The sequence below is a fragment of the Pagrus pagrus genome (assembly GCF_965226575.1).
Source record: "Pagrus pagrus genome assembly, chromosome: 15".
NCBI classification, from domain to species: Eukaryota; Metazoa; Chordata; class Actinopteri; order Spariformes; family Sparidae; genus Pagrus; species Pagrus pagrus.
Window position 1 is genome coordinate 21,867,702 of NC_140199.1, and position 18,105 is coordinate 21,885,806.

Genomic DNA, 18,105 nt, shown 5'->3' on the forward strand with positions numbered 1-18,105 from the left:
AATTTTGATCAGTAGCTAAACTAGGGTCACTGACTTTTTTACAGCACTTTAAAGTCTTTTGTTGTTTGTTTTTCCTTTTGTGTCCAAATTTTGAAGCAGTTACTGTAACTAGTGTGTGTGTGTGTCATCAACACGCTTTTTCTACTAGTTCCCTATAGCCTGGTTGTTGGCTGCAGTGAGGTGGTTTAGATTGAAGGTGCGGTCGACTCTGGCTGGAATGTTTGCAGAGCATCTTGTGTTTAGCTGTGACATACTACATCTTTCTCTCAACACCGTCTTGAATGAACATACACTAAAACCTGTGTGACTGCGTTTTAAAGCCATTCAGAATATGTTTGTACAACAGGCGCAAAAGTCTATTTTCTAACCCTACCAGTGAATGTGCAAAGAGATGCATTGAAGCTCCGCACAGCAAAACACACGGATTATTTTTTGAGAGACGCATCCGACAAAACATTGCTGAGGTATCGGCTCATTCTTCGACATTATTGTAATTTTCTCCTTTCAATAGCTCTCGTCTACATAAAGGCGCTGGTATGTTCACCTACATTTCCTTAAGGTGATGACTCAGTTTACTGGACCTGTTCTGTAGGTGTAACTGACCTATGAGAAGAGACAGATCCCCTGGGGACCAAAGGTGGAGTGGAGCTCAGGGGTCAGGCTCCTCTGAGAGCCACAGCTTCTAGTTTGAATGGTCCTCCTGTTCAGCTCAAACACTGGCCTGGGGATGGCACTTTAGAGCGGGATACATCCTCACATCAGGAACTGGATAAGATCCACCAGCAGGAGCCCTGGGACTTTGTTTTTTCAAAATTATGTGAGTAATTCTTTGTTATTTTTCTTTTTCGTAAAATACTTTTTATGGAGGCAGTGGGGAATTATATAAATTGGGGTTGTCTATGGTGACTGGTTATTTATCAGACAAAAGTCAATGTAGTTAAATCAGGTGTGCAAGATAATCTAGTTATTAGTGTAACTGTGTCCAGTGTGTTTGCATGCACAAAGCAATTCAGTAGATACAACTATGTATTGCTTTTATAGGATTATAATTTTATCATATAATATGATTATAAAGCCTTAGTAGTCGTATTGCATCAAATAAATACAAATATTTGATATCTGAAGGAACTGTACCACTTTTGAGTTGATATTACATTAGGTTGGGTCAAGAAATGTAGAACTACATATTATTGTAGTTGTTCTTTCTAAATCTTTAACATTTATGCATAGAAACCTAATCTTGTATTAGATTTAAGTGATGGTCTTTTATTTAACAGTCATATTTATATATATTTAATACTCATATAATCTGATAAACCGAATTACTGATTGATTTAATTGCTGTACAACAGGCACTTATAGCCCCTGACTTCAAACATTTGAAAATGCCGGCCTTCAAAGACATGCTGGTGTTTGCAGCACTCTTTGCCTTCTTGGGACAGACCCAATCTCAAAAGTTGCCAAGTAAGTTGAATATTTTTGTACTTAATGTGATCACTATAGAGTATTTACCATTGCATAAAAATAACTTACTCTGGGTTTGGACTTGTAGCTGCTATATTTGTGAAAACCCCTCTGTTAAAGAGCTTTCTAATATAAAGTGAGGTATCATATAAAACATGATTGACAATCATCACATAGATCATTATTAATGATCTACTCTGAGGAATGCTGTACTAACCCACCCCGACCAGCAGGTGTCAGTGTTTGTCAGGTCACAGTCCATTGTTTGCCTCACAGCAGTCGACCCAGTGTTGTGTTTCCTGCTGTCAGCGGCTGTGTGGATAGTGAGAGGTCAAAGAGGTCGTCCTGGGGTTAATCTCTGTTCATGGACATTTGAAGCCCTGCAGCTGAGTCTCACTGTTACCATAATTAAACTAATTAACACAATGTTTTTTCCCCATGGTGTCCTGCCCGCACATAAAACACTCTGTCAGCAGGAATGTTACGAGCAGTGCTGTATTATTAGCCTACTGACTGTAATACATGGCAATGAAACACAAGGTTTTTTGAGTTTCTTCTTCTATTTTCTATTCGAGTCTTACCGTTTGTAATCAGTGATCTTCACCAGCTTTCATCCACGCGTTTTAACCTCACAGGAAACACTGCAGCCGGGCTGATCTCATTCATCCTGCAGCACAAAGCATGCAGTGTTTAGAATTCAGTAGCCAAATCCAGCCATGAAAGAAAATAAACAGCCTCTTCGTGTTGATGGGTTTAATAAATTACCTCATTGTACCGTTGAGGAGATGGCATTATTAATGACTGTGAGTAATGCCACTGATTAACAAATCAGTTATATCAGCGCTGACATCAGATTTAGAAGCAGTCCAGCACCTTTGATGCTGAGTCGGTGTGATGTCAAACTAAAGTCTGTGTTTGCGCTGTGAGGTTTTGATCTGCTGGAGGAGTTTCGCGTGCCTGAGTCGAGAGGAGTGAGGAGAGTGGACGGCTCTCAACCTGAGGCGGTGGCCTACCGTGTCAACCCCTCCATTCATCTGCGGAAGACCATGAGGTACAGTAGACAGGTTCATTCCAACAAAGCTGGAAAATTATTAAAATACAACTTAACACTGCCCGAACATTTCGTTGAAGTTGAACTTTTCACCTGACTGCAGTGACACAGAAGTGTTCTCTAAGGAGTGACAGTGAGTAAATGAAACAGACTTAAAAATTCAACCATAGTGCAGAAATACCCTGCCGGGTGTTAAGTTACTCTTTAAAGGGTAACTAATTTGAGGCTGAAAAGCAGTTTTTCATGTGTAACCCCGTCCACAAGTTCCCAGAGTACACCATCATAGGTCTGTCAGGAGTGCATCTGGTTTTAGTTCTAGTCCTGTCGGTATGACAGTCTGTACCACCTTGTTTCACACTGAAACATCTCCACAACTATTAGATGCTAACATGCTAAGATAAGACGGCAAACATGGTAAAATCTTACAGCTGTTAAACACCAGAAATTCAGGACAGGAGAGTTAGGGGTGGGCGTGGCTCAATTGCATTTGAAAGTCAAAGCTTTATACTAAGTCTACTGTCTGCCATTAGGGAAAAAGAGACACAATGACTGTGTTGTAAGCAACAGTGTGTAAATCATTATCCTTTACATAAATTGTATTTTATTTAATCCATCTCCATCTACATGTCTGCCTGCAGCCCTTCTTTACACGACCTAATAATCTACAACAGCTGTAATTCATGTACATTACAGACTTTCAGATTTCAAAAGGTTGCTCTGAAGTCCCTGCTATAAAACCAATCATAATGTTTGTGTACAATAACTTCTGGGTAGAAAACCTCTGTGTCAAATAGCTTGCATACACTTAAATTTTCTTTTTTTTTTTCTTTTTTATTTCAAAGCATCTCTATTCATCTAAAATGTATGCTTTGACAGCAGGGTTATTTTTGAGACCTAGTGTACCTATTAGGCCACAGACACGATGAGAGCTTTAGTTTACTATAACTAGTAGGCAGTCTGACCGTCGGTGGGATGTCGCTGTTGGGTATTTGGTTTATCAAAGACATTATAGCAAGTAACACAGTACCTAAGTACAACAGAAATGTCAGAAAGGTCTGACCAGTATACATGGTGTTACAGTTACAACCGAAAATGACCACAGAAATAAACCTGCACAGAAGTGACTGCTGTTAATACCGTGACATTACAGTGATTCTGTCTGCAGCCAAACCGTCAGGGGACAACACCAAAAATATGTCTCACAACCATCACTATAATGTTGTTAAAGGCTAGAACTAATCAAAATTCAGATTTAGTCTGATTTATGGGACAAACAGGACCAGATTCTGGAATTGGGACAACCGCACGTAATTCGGGACCATCCCAAATTTATCAGAATGTCTGGTCACCCTAATCACTGCAGACTTCGTCTTGTTTTTATTAAACCCTCAGTGCCTGAGTCCAGCTTGCCTTCTGAGTTGAGTGAAAAAGTGCTTTGTTCAAATCAAAGAAACAAAGAATCATTGTCTGCTTAGCAGTGCGTCATCAAAAGAGATTTTACAAAAAGTTTCAGAGAAAGCGCATTTTATTTTAAGCGTAATGTTTGAGAAGCTCTGGTTCTACTTACTGGTAGTCATGGTCCAAAACAATTAAGCCTCTCTTTGATGTAATCCAGCTTTCTAAACCTCACTCTCCTGCCACAGTGATGTGTATCCAGGCGGACTTCCCTCCGACTACTCCGTCATTGCAACGTTCAAGGTGACCAAGGACACTGCAAAGAAATCCTGGGACCTGTGGCAGGTCAGTGACCCCAAGGGACGAGAGCAAGTCGGCCTGCGCTTCCAGGGTGACACGCGCTCTTTAGACTTCTTCTACACCAGCCCCCGCGGGAGCCAGATGCTGAGGACCTTCCATGCTGTGAAAAAGCTGTTTGACGGAGAGTGGCACAAGTTGGCGCTGAGTGTGAAGGGCAGCCAGGTGAAGCTGCTGATAGACTGTGAAGAGGTCAGTGTGGAGTCCATCGATGAGCCGAGGCCGGTCATCCATCGAGGGTACACCTCCATCGTCAAGCGGGCGGCAGGAGATCGCTCTGTGTCTGTAGGTTGACAGCTTGGATTTTTTATGTATAGAAAAGTAATATTTCAATATTTGATTTGGGATACAACTTCAGTTTCTAATGTTATCTCTTGTTTCTCTCCAGGTGGACCTCCAGCAAATGGAGGTGTCATGTGACCCAGAGCAGGCTTATTCAGAGGGCTGCTGTGAGCTCTCTGGTGTGGTGAGTCAGCTTCCATTCAACATGGTTTCCCAGATGTCTGAGTGTGAAGTTTGAACTTTTTTTCTCACCTCTCTGTCCACGGCAGTGTGGAGGGTATGCAGAGATCGGTCTGACAGGCGGAAAAGCATCTTGCAAATGTATGCATGGACAACCTGGCATCCAGGGACCTCCAGGGCCAAAGGTGAATCTACCTGTACAGCGTAAATGAGAAAATATGGATAAAATAAGTTGAATCTGTGTTGACATGTTTTTATTATTCTGCTGCAGGGTCACAGAGGCCTTCCGGGAAATGCTGGAGACGCAGGAAGACTAGGAAACTGGGTAAATAAATACGTAGTATGTCTCTCAGCCATGCGGACATCGAGCCGTTCGTATGTCTGATGAATGCTTACCTAGTGTACTCTTAGCAGCATCCTCTTCCTCTTACAGCACAATAAAGAGTTAAACTGAGCGGCGGTTAAGTGACATTGTAAAACTTTCACTCGCGAGACAGCAGCGAAGCTGTGGAAAATGGCAATAGAAGTACATCTGAGACACGACAGGATGGAAACAGATCTGGAAGCAGAAGCGCTCAGCGATAGTAAACATAGGGGCTCCTTTCATACTTGAAAAACTCATGTCCGCTTTGCACAAGATTTAGGAGGAAGCCAAGATAAACACGAACCAATACGGATGTGACAATAAATTTGTTTTTCTGCCGTTCTGAAATAGCCATTTGCTTCTTAAAACACAAGCTCTGCTGGTTTAGAATACAGGATTTAACTCAAACTGGCAAATGATCACAGGGTTCCTAATGGTTTTGCTTTTCCATTTGGACGATACGAGCCAAATGTAATGAATCCCACACACGCAGGAAAACCAGGCAGTTGTGCAACAGTGTACCCTCCGAGTGGCTGGTAATGAGTGGCATTAGTGTGCTTAACTTTAGTGTGAAATTTCTCTGATGTGTTGTTTCTTGAATGTTATTTTTTCTGTGGATAAGGCCAATTGAATTCACCGTAGAGCGGTCAAACTGTGAAAGAGAGCAAAGGTCTGAGAAATTATAATGAACAGGGTTTTCTGCTGCAGGAGCCAGTTACGCATGCATCAGTGAAAGGATAAATACACTCACATTTGTATCCTTTAGGGAGCCGCCGACGTGATTATTTCCACTTTAAGTTTATGACTTGTTAATCTCTTTGATGCTTAGCAGTCAGTTATGTTGGAGCAGATCAGAGAGTCCGGAGAACATGTGTTTTTTTTTTTTTATAAGTATGTGATGGTTTGGCATTTAACATGTCCTTTGCACTCAGGGAAATCCCCCATGCTGCCTGAGCAGACACATGTATACGCCTGTAGGCCCACGTACGTTCAGAGCACATTTCCAGAGCTGTACATGCTACACATTGATGTGCTGAATTGCAGCTGTAGCTCATCTGGAGTAAACATCTGTCTTGTGTAACTCGTTAGAGTTTTGACCTCCTGCCAGCTTGTGAATCGCAGAGCCCCAACATGTTTATCTCCTCCCCTGCTGGCATCCGAGGAGGGCATTTCCTGGCACAGATACATGGACTGTCCATCTCGGGGTGGTGGGTGGTCCCTTGCTCGTCGGAGCTATACGGCCTTCGAAACGTTGTAAAGTTCACGGTCATGCTTCTCGCCGTACTGTCGGCCATCTCTGAGGTTAACCCCCGCCCAGTTGCTTAAAAACAGCGTTGGGTGAGATGGTCAAATAAACTGACAACATGAAGGCGTCCTGTGCTTGTTCAATCTGTTTGTTGACTCAGTGAAATAGAGCCAACTGGAAAACACTTTTCCTTCTACTACGTAGGAAGTCAGCATCTGTTCAAACAATACCGCTCCATTTTGTTGTATTTATGACTAATGTTTCCTCCTGTTGCATAGAATTGTGTATATTTTCTGCTAATGTGACTGACGTGACATTTCGGCATGTTCACATTTGAATCTTAATTATCCTCATTTCTACAAACACTCAATACCACTGTCACATCTGTGTGGTAAATATGAAGCTACAGCCAGGAGATGGTTAGCTTAGCATGAAGACTGTAGCACGGGGAAACAGCTAGCCTGGCTCTGTCGAGTACAAAAATACACCTACAGTACCAGGACCACCAGAAAGCTTATAACTCCCACTCAGCCACAATGTATCAACCTCAAATTGTCGTTTTAACTAAACAAAATATGTTTTAATTATTGAGGTTTTCAAGATTGTTTCAGAAGCTCCGGTGGAAAAAATTGTAGGAGCTAGCTTTGTACCCTTAATGTTTGTCCTAAGCTAACCGTCTCTTGGCTGTAGCTTTATATTTAAAGGAATAATGTGACGTTCATCTTTGCAGAGAGTTAAAAGTGGAAATAGATACCATTCTCATGCGAGGCTGGTAAATATGATGTTATTGCCAACAGGAAGTTAGCTGTGCTAACCAAGACTGGAAACTGGGAACAGAGTTAGCTAACCTGCCTCTTAGGTGCAGCTTTTTTTTGTCCACCTAAGAATATTTAAATGATTATGTATGTAACATATCATGTCTACCTATATGTCATGCTGCTGACACTGTAATGAGCGTTTTTTAAAATGCTGTACTTTAAGTTAAAAAAGTTACATGATGTTGCTTTGAAGCAAAATGAAGTTAGGAAGGAAAAGTAGCAGTTCTAACTGGCAGCTCTGAAGCTCATTAACACGTTTTTTGTGTAAAATCAACAATTTAGGATTTTACAGGGGTTATGTGCAAAATCACAGTGATGTCCTGCAGTCTTGTCATCACTGTCACACTTTTTTTCCGTAATGTTACGCTTGGTTTTTATGTAGCTTAAACAAACAAGATAACATGTTAGTGAGCTTGGAGACTAGCTGTCTTCCCATGCTTCCATTCTCAATGCTAAGCTAAGCTGAACTATCCTAATCTGAACTTCATGTTTACCATTCAGGCATGAGAGCGCATCTAACTCTTGGCATAAAACAAGTACTGGTGTAGTGAACTGTATTTCCCACAATGTCAAAACATCCCTTTAAAGTGTCCCTCTTTATTTAACGTCAGTCTTGCCTTAATCAATGCGGAAAAAATCTAAAACTTCCTCTGAGTGGAAACAGTCGCCAACGTTCCCATTTTACGCTCTATTTCTCAAACCATTCGCAAACAATTGGCTCCAACAAGTCTTGCTTGTGATTAAGTTAATCTTGTCTTGCAGGGGATCAGAGGAAACACAGGAGACTACGGCAACATCGGCGAGTCAGGCCCAAAGGTAAGCTCTACGCTAATACGCCCCTGTCAGGCCTGCACTTTGGTCTGGCGTATTCTCAAGACGCGTTAATGAAACCTCGCTCACGTGTCCTCAGGGTGAAGAGGGAATCAAAGGAGAGAAAGGAATGAGAGGACTCCATGGCCAAGTGGTAATTAATCTCACTCAGATTTATCAATTTCTTCACCCTGAAATGTTACAAATCCTGACTAATGAAATTGTGTGTTAACAGGGAGACAGAGGTCCTAAAGGGCTGAAAGGATTACAAGGGGCGGCAGGCTTCAAGGTAAACTCTTCTGCTGGGTTCAGGCTTTAATATGATCTGTTTGATTAGGAAGTAGCCGGCTAATGAAGTTACAGAAGCTTTATTGGATTTCTGTGCAGTTTTATTGGTAAAGTTGTGCAGCTTTATAGATCTTGCAGAGGGTTTAATGTCGGCCTTTTGACTGTAATTAAAGGGAGTTCGTGGACCACCTGGAGATATCGGAGAGACTGGGAATCCAGGAGAAGTTGTAAGTTAACCTTTCAAGCACTGTGGTAAGCTCATTTGCAAGTTATTATCTAATGAGCGTTTTACTAACATTTTGGCCTCCTCGCAGGGTGCTACAGGCGAACAAGGACATGAAGGGATTCCCGGGTATCAAGGAGTTAAGGTATTCATATTTTCTACTCTCTCTATCTTATTTGTTTCCAGATTTTGTCATTTGATCTAGAAATTGTGATTAAATTCCGTCATGCTTTTATATTTAGGGAGCACAAGGGACCACTGGTGCAGAAGGGAAGGCCGGGCCTGGAGGAAAGCAGGTGGGTTGTTGTGGGATTCCCTGTTCCATAATCCACAACAAGACACTCTCAACACCGTCAAAATCCTGTCATGTGAGCGTGGAGAGCCTGTAAATCATTTTTAATGTGGTAAAACACTGGGAGGAGGGCTATGTTTTTGGCTTATGTGCCGTCTCCATAAACAACGTTAGTTCATGCGGCTGGATTTTGGCTGAGATCTGAGGGCCTGAACTGTATCGATATAATCTGGTGCGTCACTGGAAGAAGAGCCTCGACCTATTGTATATGAAGGAAGGCTCTCTGGTTCGCCACGCTGAACGAATGTGTGTAAAATTTTAACAAATGTTGCTTGAAATGACGATTTCACAGGGAATCGTGGGAGATCCTGGAGAGAGGGGAACCTCTGGAGAGAAGGGGCAGCCTGTAAGTATTACGAGGACGTGAACTAATATCACAAGTATTTCAAAATGTGTTGTTTTGAATGCTGATGGATATCGTCTTTTGTCTGAACTTGTGAACATTAGGGGATCCCAGGACCTGTGGGCAGAGGCGGCACCATTGGACCGAAGGTGAGTCACTGCCAACACACCTGAGTACTCACTTGCACTCTGAAAATAATGTGTCTGTTCTATAATAATGATGGTGTTTCCCTAGGGCATTATTGGAGATCCAGGCTCACCAGGCAGAGATGGTGATCTAGGAATAGAGGTATTATATTCTGCTGACAATGATATCTTAATTGTGAATTTTAGAATTGAATCGTATTATTTCAAGTGTCATCTGTTGCTCACAGGCTTATCAAGGACCGCAAGGTCTCAGTGGGAAACTCGGACGAAGTGGAACAAAGGTAACTCTCTGATCTTGATCTTTTTGTCAATTAACGTCAAATTGAGTTGTTTCTGGCTCATTCCTTTGTTGTGCTTTGTGTCTGTAACAGGGAGAGAAAGGCACCCTCGGGCCCGCAGGAGAAATGGGTCCCCAGGGCCGAACTGTAAGTCACTCTTTCAGTCACTGCAGACAAGCACATTATGCATTTTGTACGTAAAGTAGTTTGCCATCTTAAAAGAAAATGACAAAGAATGAAGCGGTCCCTTTAGGTCGGTTTAATAAATGTTTTATTCCCGAGGGCCCAAGAGGTTACAAGGGCTCTGCAGGGAAGCCAGGAAGACCTGGATTTATCGGCCCACCAGGACCTACTGTAAGTCCTCCAGATGAATTCTCTAAACTCTTCCAAACACTAGTTCATTTTCTTCAAGCCATTAAACTATGTCATGTCTTCACAGGGACACGTGGGTGTGCCTGGAAAACCAGGGTCCAAGGTAATACATCCTCATCCTTTACCCATTAGAAATCAGAAATGTCTGGAAAATCACCATTTAATGTCACAATTCTCTTCTTAAGGAATGACTGATTTATAACATACTGGTTCACGAGCAACATACAAGCATACAAGTGATGAGGTGCAGATGTTTTCTGTTACCCCACCAGCTTTTGTGGAGTAACTCTTCAAATTCTTATTTTGAGGTCACTGCTAGATACGAATACAAGTCGAAATTCAAAACCTTCTGCTTGACACTATCAACACATAGTCTACAGCAGGTCCCTTTGTGATTTGTGTTTTTGACTCATAAAGAAGTTTCTAAGCACGTTTTCTCAAGTTTATTTTTGCATTTGCCTCGTGCAGGGTGATGCAGGAATCCAGGGAATTCAAGGAGTTGGAGGTGCAGAGGTACTGCCTTTTATATTTCTCCTCTCTACTCGTCATTACATCTTCACCATGTTTCCTTCTTAACATGACTTTATCTTTACTTTTTATTTTAAAGGGGGAAAAAGGCGTTAAGGGCCCAAAAGGAAAGGTGAGTGTGATTCGGTTGTTAGAGCTTCATTAACAAATCATGTTTGATGGTGATAATAGCAGTGATAATTACAGCACTCGCACGTTTACAGGCTAAGTAGATTGGCTAAAAAAAGCCTTTAAATGGCAGTCATGGGGCACAGATAGATATACGAGGCACTACTCAAGATCAATCCAGTCCTCTGATTTATTCACAAGAGAAATCATAACCTGTTGGCTGTTGTGTCACTGAAAGGAGCAGTCAGGCAGATTTGTGTTGCACAATACTGCGATATTCCTGGCAGACATTCGTCACATTATCTGTTTGCAAACTGAACGGTCTCAAAAATTGAATACAAATCCGCCAAATAACATTCCAGTCATTTTTAGAGCATCTGTAGATGTGATGAGGGCAGTGACACCCACACACAAAAAAGAATATTGCACATTTTCCAGGTGCTCTCTATCAGTTTGTTTATGTATTCATGTATCATGTTTCCATCGTAGGTTTTGTGGTTTCACACATTTAAATTTTTCATTTTGTTCCGGTCACTTTTTTAAAATGTTCTGTCACTCTGCATGTATACTAATATTTAGTTTTGCCTCTGAAATTGGGTTTGACTAATGAAAGTTTATTATTACTGTTCATGTGACATAATAAGCAATGCAAGCTGTTGCTGCTTTTAATAAAAAAATTGTGCTCATGCAACATTGATCACTGTACTGTAATGTATTGTATTGTGCAATCCAGTCCTGCTGATGTTGTTAATCTGCTCTGTAGGTTGGAGGCCGGGGTGAGCAGGGTCCTCAGGGAGGACGGGGGAAGCGCGGCCCGGCCGGCCCACCTGGACACTCGGGCCCTGTCGGAGTCAAGGGGGTTCGAGGTGAAGGAGGACCAGATGGCTTTCAGGGGCCCCCGGGTCCACCAGTAAGTAAAATACAAGACTCTGAAAAGCCCAGCACTTCATTTCTCTACTTCATGTGTGAATGATGGCACAGAAACAGCCGAGTAATCATTTGCACCAGTCTTTACACTGACTGGCACACGCACAGTGTTTGGTAACAACTTTGGTGCGAAGAACATATTTAAACAGTTTCACATTAGCCTGTCGTTAGTAGTGACTCACGGCAGGGGTTTCATTTAGTGCAGCTATAAATCCATAATGAGCTGTTGGCTCCATTTGTTTGTTGCATTTTCTCTGAGAGGTAGCCATTTCTTCATTATGTCCTGTCCTGTAATATTCCACATTACATGTCCCACGGTTGGGTCCCTTCCAGTGATGGATGTGGTAATGATTTGTTACACAGGGCCCGACGCTCCCTGCTGAACACGTGATCGAGGTTTGTAAGACAGTGTTTCGGGAGCAGATGTCCGCCTTTGCCAACTCCGTGAAGAGGACGTGTGCTGCAGTTTGTCCTCTCTACGGGGACGTGCCCATGGGTGCCCCTGGTCCCCCCGGACAGAAAGGAACCACCGGACCTCCTGTGAGTTTATGGTTTTGGTGTTCATTGCTGTAGGTGTCACCTCCAGTAGAACGTTAGCTGAGATGAACTGGCATAGCATGCTCTCCATACATTGTTCTTTTTTTTCTCCCTGTCTGAGTAAAATGCAAACACATTGTGAGGGTCTGGACTGGACTAAAAGAGCTGAAGTATTTGGCAGAAAAGCTTGGAATGAAAACATTACGATTTTCCACGTCTCCATGAGGACAAATAAGGAGTCACAGACTAGACACTTGGTCTGTGTTGAATGGTTTTTGGAGAGTATCAAGGCTGTCCTTGGATTGGAAAGCCTTTTCCACATTATTACTCTGTAGAACCAATTCATGTTCCACAACTTCTTTAATCACAACGCTGATAAATGCTCTTGAAGCCATGACTATATAAAAATATTCCACTATATTAGATTATGGCCAATAAGCCTCATGTTGTGATGTTTAATGCCAAACCTGGAATAGTGATGTACTGGTACTGTACAATGTTTTCCTAACAAAGTATTGAGTCATAAGCCAAATAAATCTTCTCAGTTTTTGCACTCAGAGATGAATATGGAACCTTAATTCGTGACTTGACCTAAGATTGAAAAAAAGAAGAGTTTACACTGAAAAAACACAAGAGATTAACGATGTATTTTCCTATTGATGATGTTGTCAGGGTGACCCTGGTAATGATGGTGTTGTTGGAGAAGTTGGCCTGCCGGGATTCTACGGAGAAGCAGGAGAACTGGGACGCCAAGGAGAAACAGGTGTGCAAAACCAACCCGACAGATATATTTATGAATCATGGTGAACAACAAGACTATAATTCAGCTGTGCTTTTTTTAGGAAAATTAAGTTGGATCCTTTACTTAAACCTGCATTAACTGATAACTTTGGCCACTGAGGCAGGATTACAAAACACATCACTGACATCATACACAAAAACCTTATTAAAGGATAACTCCACCAATTTTACAAATGGAAGTCTGTTTAATTGTCTCCGTGATGTTACTCAGTGGCTACGTTGTATTGTGGGTAATTTAGGCACCAGGTTTTGAAAAGCAGTCCACTGGTCTAGCACTGCATACCTGTAACACTGGTAGACTCATTATGGACACCTCTTTTTCAAAACCCTGGCGCTTACATTACCCACAAGGCAATTGAGGATGAATAGAGGTGCTGCAGCAATGGTAAGTATTCAAGAAACCGATTCTAGTAGACACCCAAAATAAAATTGTGAATATGGGATCTTTAAGCAAGCCTGCTTACAAACCAAAGGCATGCTTCGTATTTTATGTATATGTAAATTTTCAATTTGTAGGCTAACTATAACTGTCATGTATTTGTAGTACAGTGTTTGCCTCTGAAATGTCCTGGAGGACTAAAGGAACATCAAATGAAAAAACCTGAGATAAAATCACTCTCTCGTACAATTTCTGAATAAATATACTTCTTCTTTCCACCATTGGAAAAAGCTTACTCTACTACCTTTCATCATGAACCGCAGCGTATGAAACTGCTGAATCAAATCCTGTACAGCGCTGTAAAACCTGTCGGCTAACATGTATATTCTCGGCTCTAATTTATGGTTAGAGGCCTGAGCATGATGTCACACTCATGCTACATTCTCGTGCCAAGCCAATGAAATCGAAGAATATTTACAAGGTGTTTTAAACATTTCTTTAACAATGATCTCAGTAACACATATGGTCTTTAATCAACATGAACGGCGTGCTCTTGAGTGTTCCCACTCCCGGGGGAATAGCATTTTGGCCTGTCTGTTGTCATTCCTGCTAAGAGACAAATGTGTGTGTGTCTGTTTGTGTCTGGCTTGCAGGTGACAGAGGCGAGCAGGGTGATAAAGGGGCCAAGGGTTACGGCCTGCCTGGCCACACTGGAGACCAGGGATCTCAGGGTAAATTCATCTTTACTTAATGTTGTTTGAGGTTTTGTTTTAAAATGAGACATTAATGGATATCCACATCTGGGTCTGTGCATCATTTTCCAAACTATAATTGGTTGAGACTGTGTTTCAAAATCCTAAGAAAGGGAAGAGACGTGTTGTTTGCCAAAGAAGAAATAATTTTTCCCTGTATATGCTCTCTTCATGGAGTCTGTGAAAATAGTCTTACTCAGCTAACTCCGCAGACAGGGAGCCCTGAAGACTAAACAACATTTTTGCCTCAATCACAGGTCAGCGTGGACGTCTCGGCAGAGCCTTTAATGGCCAGCCAGGGAAGCAGGGTGAAAGGGGCCATGTAGGCCGGCCTGGACTCAGAGGCCATGCGGGTCTCAGAGGACCTCCAGGTGTTTGTGTCACCTCTGGGTGCGCTGATCTGAACGCCGCCAGTGGGACACCTCAGCCAGCACCGCGGAGGTTGAGGAATCGCCCGTAGAGGAAGAAACAGTGAATTGAATATTGAGCTCAAAGGAGGAAAACATGGTCGAATGTTTTGTTAATATGTTTGTTCAAATAAATTTAAGTTTTCATGTAAATATGCATCTTAACTGAAAATGGGAACAGTTTGATCTACAAGGTTACCAAAGACAACAACACCTGTGTGATTTGAAGGAGAGTGGTAACAAAATATATTTGTATAAAAAGACCGTCTTCATTTGATAGTTTTATTTAAACTGATTTCACAAGTCTGAGTTGTCTTCAAACATCTGTTCTTTATAATAAAAATACAAAAATGATATTGATGTTTTTTAGACCATTGTGTGAAAAATTGATTCTCGTCCATGACCACAGTTGTAAGTAAGTAAGCATGTTTTAATTACTAAATGCAAGATTTGAAAAGTTGCAGCTTTGGCGCCCCCCAGTAGTAACATAACACATCACTTTGGCAGACAGAAATGCATCCTGTTTCTGGGCTGTCAGGTGATTTTGCTGTAGCACTCACATTCTGTATTGCAGAATCAAGTGATGCATTCTTGCCCAACAAGACCTTTTTTTCATTCATGATGACCGTTGGAAACGCTGAATACATTTTGCCAAAAAGGCCCTGAAATAACTCTTTGTATGATCAGAGTTGAGTCCATTCAGTACAATAAAATTGGAAAAGTCTAGAGGAGCTGTGTCAGTAAGTTTTTTCATGCCATTCACATGGGAAGTTAGCTTGTCAGTCAGCTGGCTCATGTGCATCCTCTCATAAAATGTGGGGGAATCAAAAACAATTTTTTGGTGTCTTCACCCAGTGAGCAACTTTCATCACAGTGAATTGGGCGCCATCTTGGACCACAATATAAAATTTTCCAAAGGCCTCATTCGGACCAAATTGATGCATGAATTCCATCTGGTTAGCGACCGGTTTCCTGTTCCCGGCCTGGGAGCAACAACTATTCCAGAGAGGATTTCTCAATTCCCAACAAGTTTGCAGAATAATTCTCCTCCCTTGGTGGTGTGGTCTCTTGGCAACATAAAGTTGTTTAAGATGTCAAGCAGCGTAATAGAAGCTCGGCGCAAACTGGCCACAATTAACAGGCTTGAATGACAATACTGTTGACTAGCTGGCCTGATCGCTAGCTTAGGTTATTGACCATCAAAGCGTGATGTTGGGTTGCGTATCTCCAAAAACTTTTCTGACTTTTTGTTGCAGGGTCCTTCCTGTCATCACTGCAGCAGCCTAAGTGGACTATCCACATCTAGAATGAATGGGAGGAGTTGTGTTTTCGCAACAACACCTCACTTCAGGGGGTACTGTACAGTATACTGTACCAACAGGTTTTGTTTTCTTACAGTATGTACTATTGGCCCTAGATACACAAATGAAATTGAGGGTGCTAACCCTGTGCTACACTGGAATCAGATTGTCTATTTTTAAGTCTTCATATGTCACAAAGCTTCGTGGAAGGTTTGGAAATCCTCCCTCTAATGAATTCTGTTTATAATCTAAGTGCTTACAAATCTCAATTATGCTTATTGGGTATAGCTGTCAAAAGGAAAGTTTCATGATCTACAACCTGTGCTTACTCTTTTTTTATAGCAGTTGTTGTAGTGATGAGAACAAACAGTGACACAAACAGCTGTGGTTCACACATGGTGGCTCAGCAGAAACTGTTGCTTCACAGCAACACGGAGCTGGTTTGATTCCTGGCCTGTGTGGACTTTTCCAGCTAAAAATCCTGCTGGTCAAGTGGAATAAAGATGAGGATATGACTAACGCCTCATATATCTGTATTAGCAATGGGCCGGCGCCCTTTCCGGGGTATTTCCTTGTTTTGCGATCAATGAATGCTGGAAGAGGCTCCAGAAATCCTGCAGCCCAGAAAAGACTTAATGAGTTGAGAAAGACAATGATTGTTTTCCATTTAATGGAGAAACACTTCTAAAGGGAAAATCTCCCAGGGAAGTCTTCGTGTGGCTCTTCTGAGTGCATTTCCTGGCTCACACTCTCCTCTAAGAAGCCCATCGACTTTTAGATCGTCATCGTCCACTCCCTTTGCGACTGCAGCATCATGTGTGCCATGCTGCTCTGGATGCTGTGGCCACCTCTGTCATGGAAACTATTACTAATCCACGATTATCCTCTGAATTTTCTTTCTGGGCTCAACCACTTGCTTCAGACATGCTCACTATTTATCTCTGCGGCACACCATCATCATCTTGATAAATACAGCCTAATGCATTGTGAGCTGATTAAAACGACCCAATGTGAATGAGCTTCAAAGTGATGGCACAGAATCAGAGGTTAGTAGAGAGAGAGAGGTTTTATGTTGTCCTTGGGCATTTATTTGAAAAGTTTCAGAGCAGCTGCCAGACACTGTAAATGTTCGTTGATGTAAGTAATAAGCCAAGTGTGTTATTTTGTGTTTGCAGAAGTGAAAGTGAGCAGACTGCTAATGATGTTAGCTCCAACTGTAGATTTTATCAACTATCCTGACTGCTTGTTTTTTTCTTACTACATTCACATGTTTTCACACGTGTGGGTTGATGAAACATTTACTGGTTAATTTGCTTCCACATTATTTGTTTGTACAATTTTATCATTTGTGCGAACCAATTGCATAGTTGTCTGAAGTATTTGATTCATAGCAAATGAACAGATTTTAAGCTGATTTCACCAGTCTTGTAGAGATCATTTTTTCACAGCTATAAATATTCTGTCAGTTTTAAATAAAAAGCCCTCTGATGAGCGTGTGGAGCTAAAGGGCAATGTAAGACTCTGTTAACAGGCCTTTTAATCCTTTTGTCTGAGGCTGTTGGGTCCTCCCATGAGGGCAGTTATTAACTTGTAGTTATGAATTGCCAAATAGAAAAAAAGGCTTTAAACTGATTTTAGAGCGTGTTTGATCCGTCTTTTCCCACATGACTGCCCGAAGGCAAACTTGTCATCAAACAGAAATTATAAAACGTGTAGTCATCAGTTCTGTGGATTTCCAGCAACATTTAAAGCTCTTAAACACCATGTCTGTGCCATGCCAATGTTCTGATGGCCCATTTTTTCCGAAACCTCAATAGTCCAACACATGCCCCATTGGACCAAAGGCCCATTGTCCAACAACCGGTAATTGGAAAACAAACGCCCACTGATCTGAGGGCCTGTTGTTCCAAAAATACACACTCTGGTATCACCAACTTGCATTGGTAACTTAACTGACATAACTAACTAAATGACCCAACCAAAATCTTTTCCTAAACCTAACCAAGTAGTTTTGACCTAACCAAAATGTAGTTGTTTCACAGTGTTAACCACGTTCATTATTGTTACATGACGATGAAGGCCACATGACTGCATCCTCTCCTGCACATCCAAATACACTAAGTTATTAAGGGCAAAAAAGCTCCAGGGAGAGCATCTATTTTTGTAGAAACAGGTATTCAGAGCATCCGGCTTTTGTTTTCAGGTTACCAGGCTGCTGGACAAATGGGCAGTCTCTGCCAGAGAAGAGTCTGATTTATACACCATTCACAAAACAAAGCATGTGGAACACAAACTGATCAAAAATCAAAATTTTGCAAAACAAAATCAAATCTTTGCCTTGTTTCTGTTAAATACTGCACTGTTTTACCTCAAGGCCACTAAGAATCATTCAAATG

At 41.7% G+C, this 18,105-nt stretch overlaps 1 protein-coding gene and 1 long non-coding RNA gene across 12 annotated transcripts in view; one reads left to right on the forward strand and one right to left on the reverse strand.

Annotated features, from left to right (window-relative positions):
- LOC311270261 overlaps window positions 1-18,105 on the reverse strand; it is a 91,812-nt gene that overhangs the window by 20,732 nt on the left and 52,975 nt on the right. For 6 of the 11 annotated variants that reach the window (XR_014624202.1, XR_014624203.1, XR_014624206.1 and 3 more), the window contains exons 5-6: window positions 4,802-4,924; window positions 2,046-2,131 (exon numbers count right to left, since the gene is read on the reverse strand). This is a non-coding gene — a long non-coding RNA (uncharacterized lncRNA). Of the gene's footprint in view, window positions 1-1,518; window positions 1,777-2,045; window positions 2,132-4,462; window positions 4,565-4,801; window positions 4,925-18,105 lie in introns of those variants that run through there. The other 5 variants (XR_014624210.1, XR_014624211.1, XR_014624212.1 and 2 more) reach the window with 5 other exon arrangements.
- Window positions 594-15,137, forward strand: LOC311270257 (uncharacterized protein). Its single transcript, XM_084375022.1, has 27 exons — window positions 594-817; window positions 1,353-1,464; window positions 2,392-2,515; window positions 4,159-4,552; window positions 4,656-4,733; window positions 4,819-4,914; window positions 5,001-5,054; window positions 7,920-7,973; window positions 8,068-8,121; window positions 8,203-8,256; window positions 8,429-8,482; window positions 8,570-8,623; window positions 8,721-8,774; window positions 9,123-9,176; window positions 9,278-9,322; window positions 9,408-9,461; window positions 9,547-9,600; window positions 9,691-9,744; window positions 9,880-9,951; window positions 10,037-10,072; window positions 10,438-10,482; window positions 10,577-10,609; window positions 11,369-11,515; window positions 11,896-12,072; window positions 12,742-12,832; window positions 13,903-13,980; window positions 14,259-15,137. Exons 2-27 carry the CDS (start codon window positions 1,386-1,388, stop codon window positions 14,459-14,461), a joined length of 2,292 nt encoding a protein of 763 aa, XP_084231148.1. The 5' UTR covers window positions 594-817; window positions 1,353-1,385; the 3' UTR covers window positions 14,462-15,137.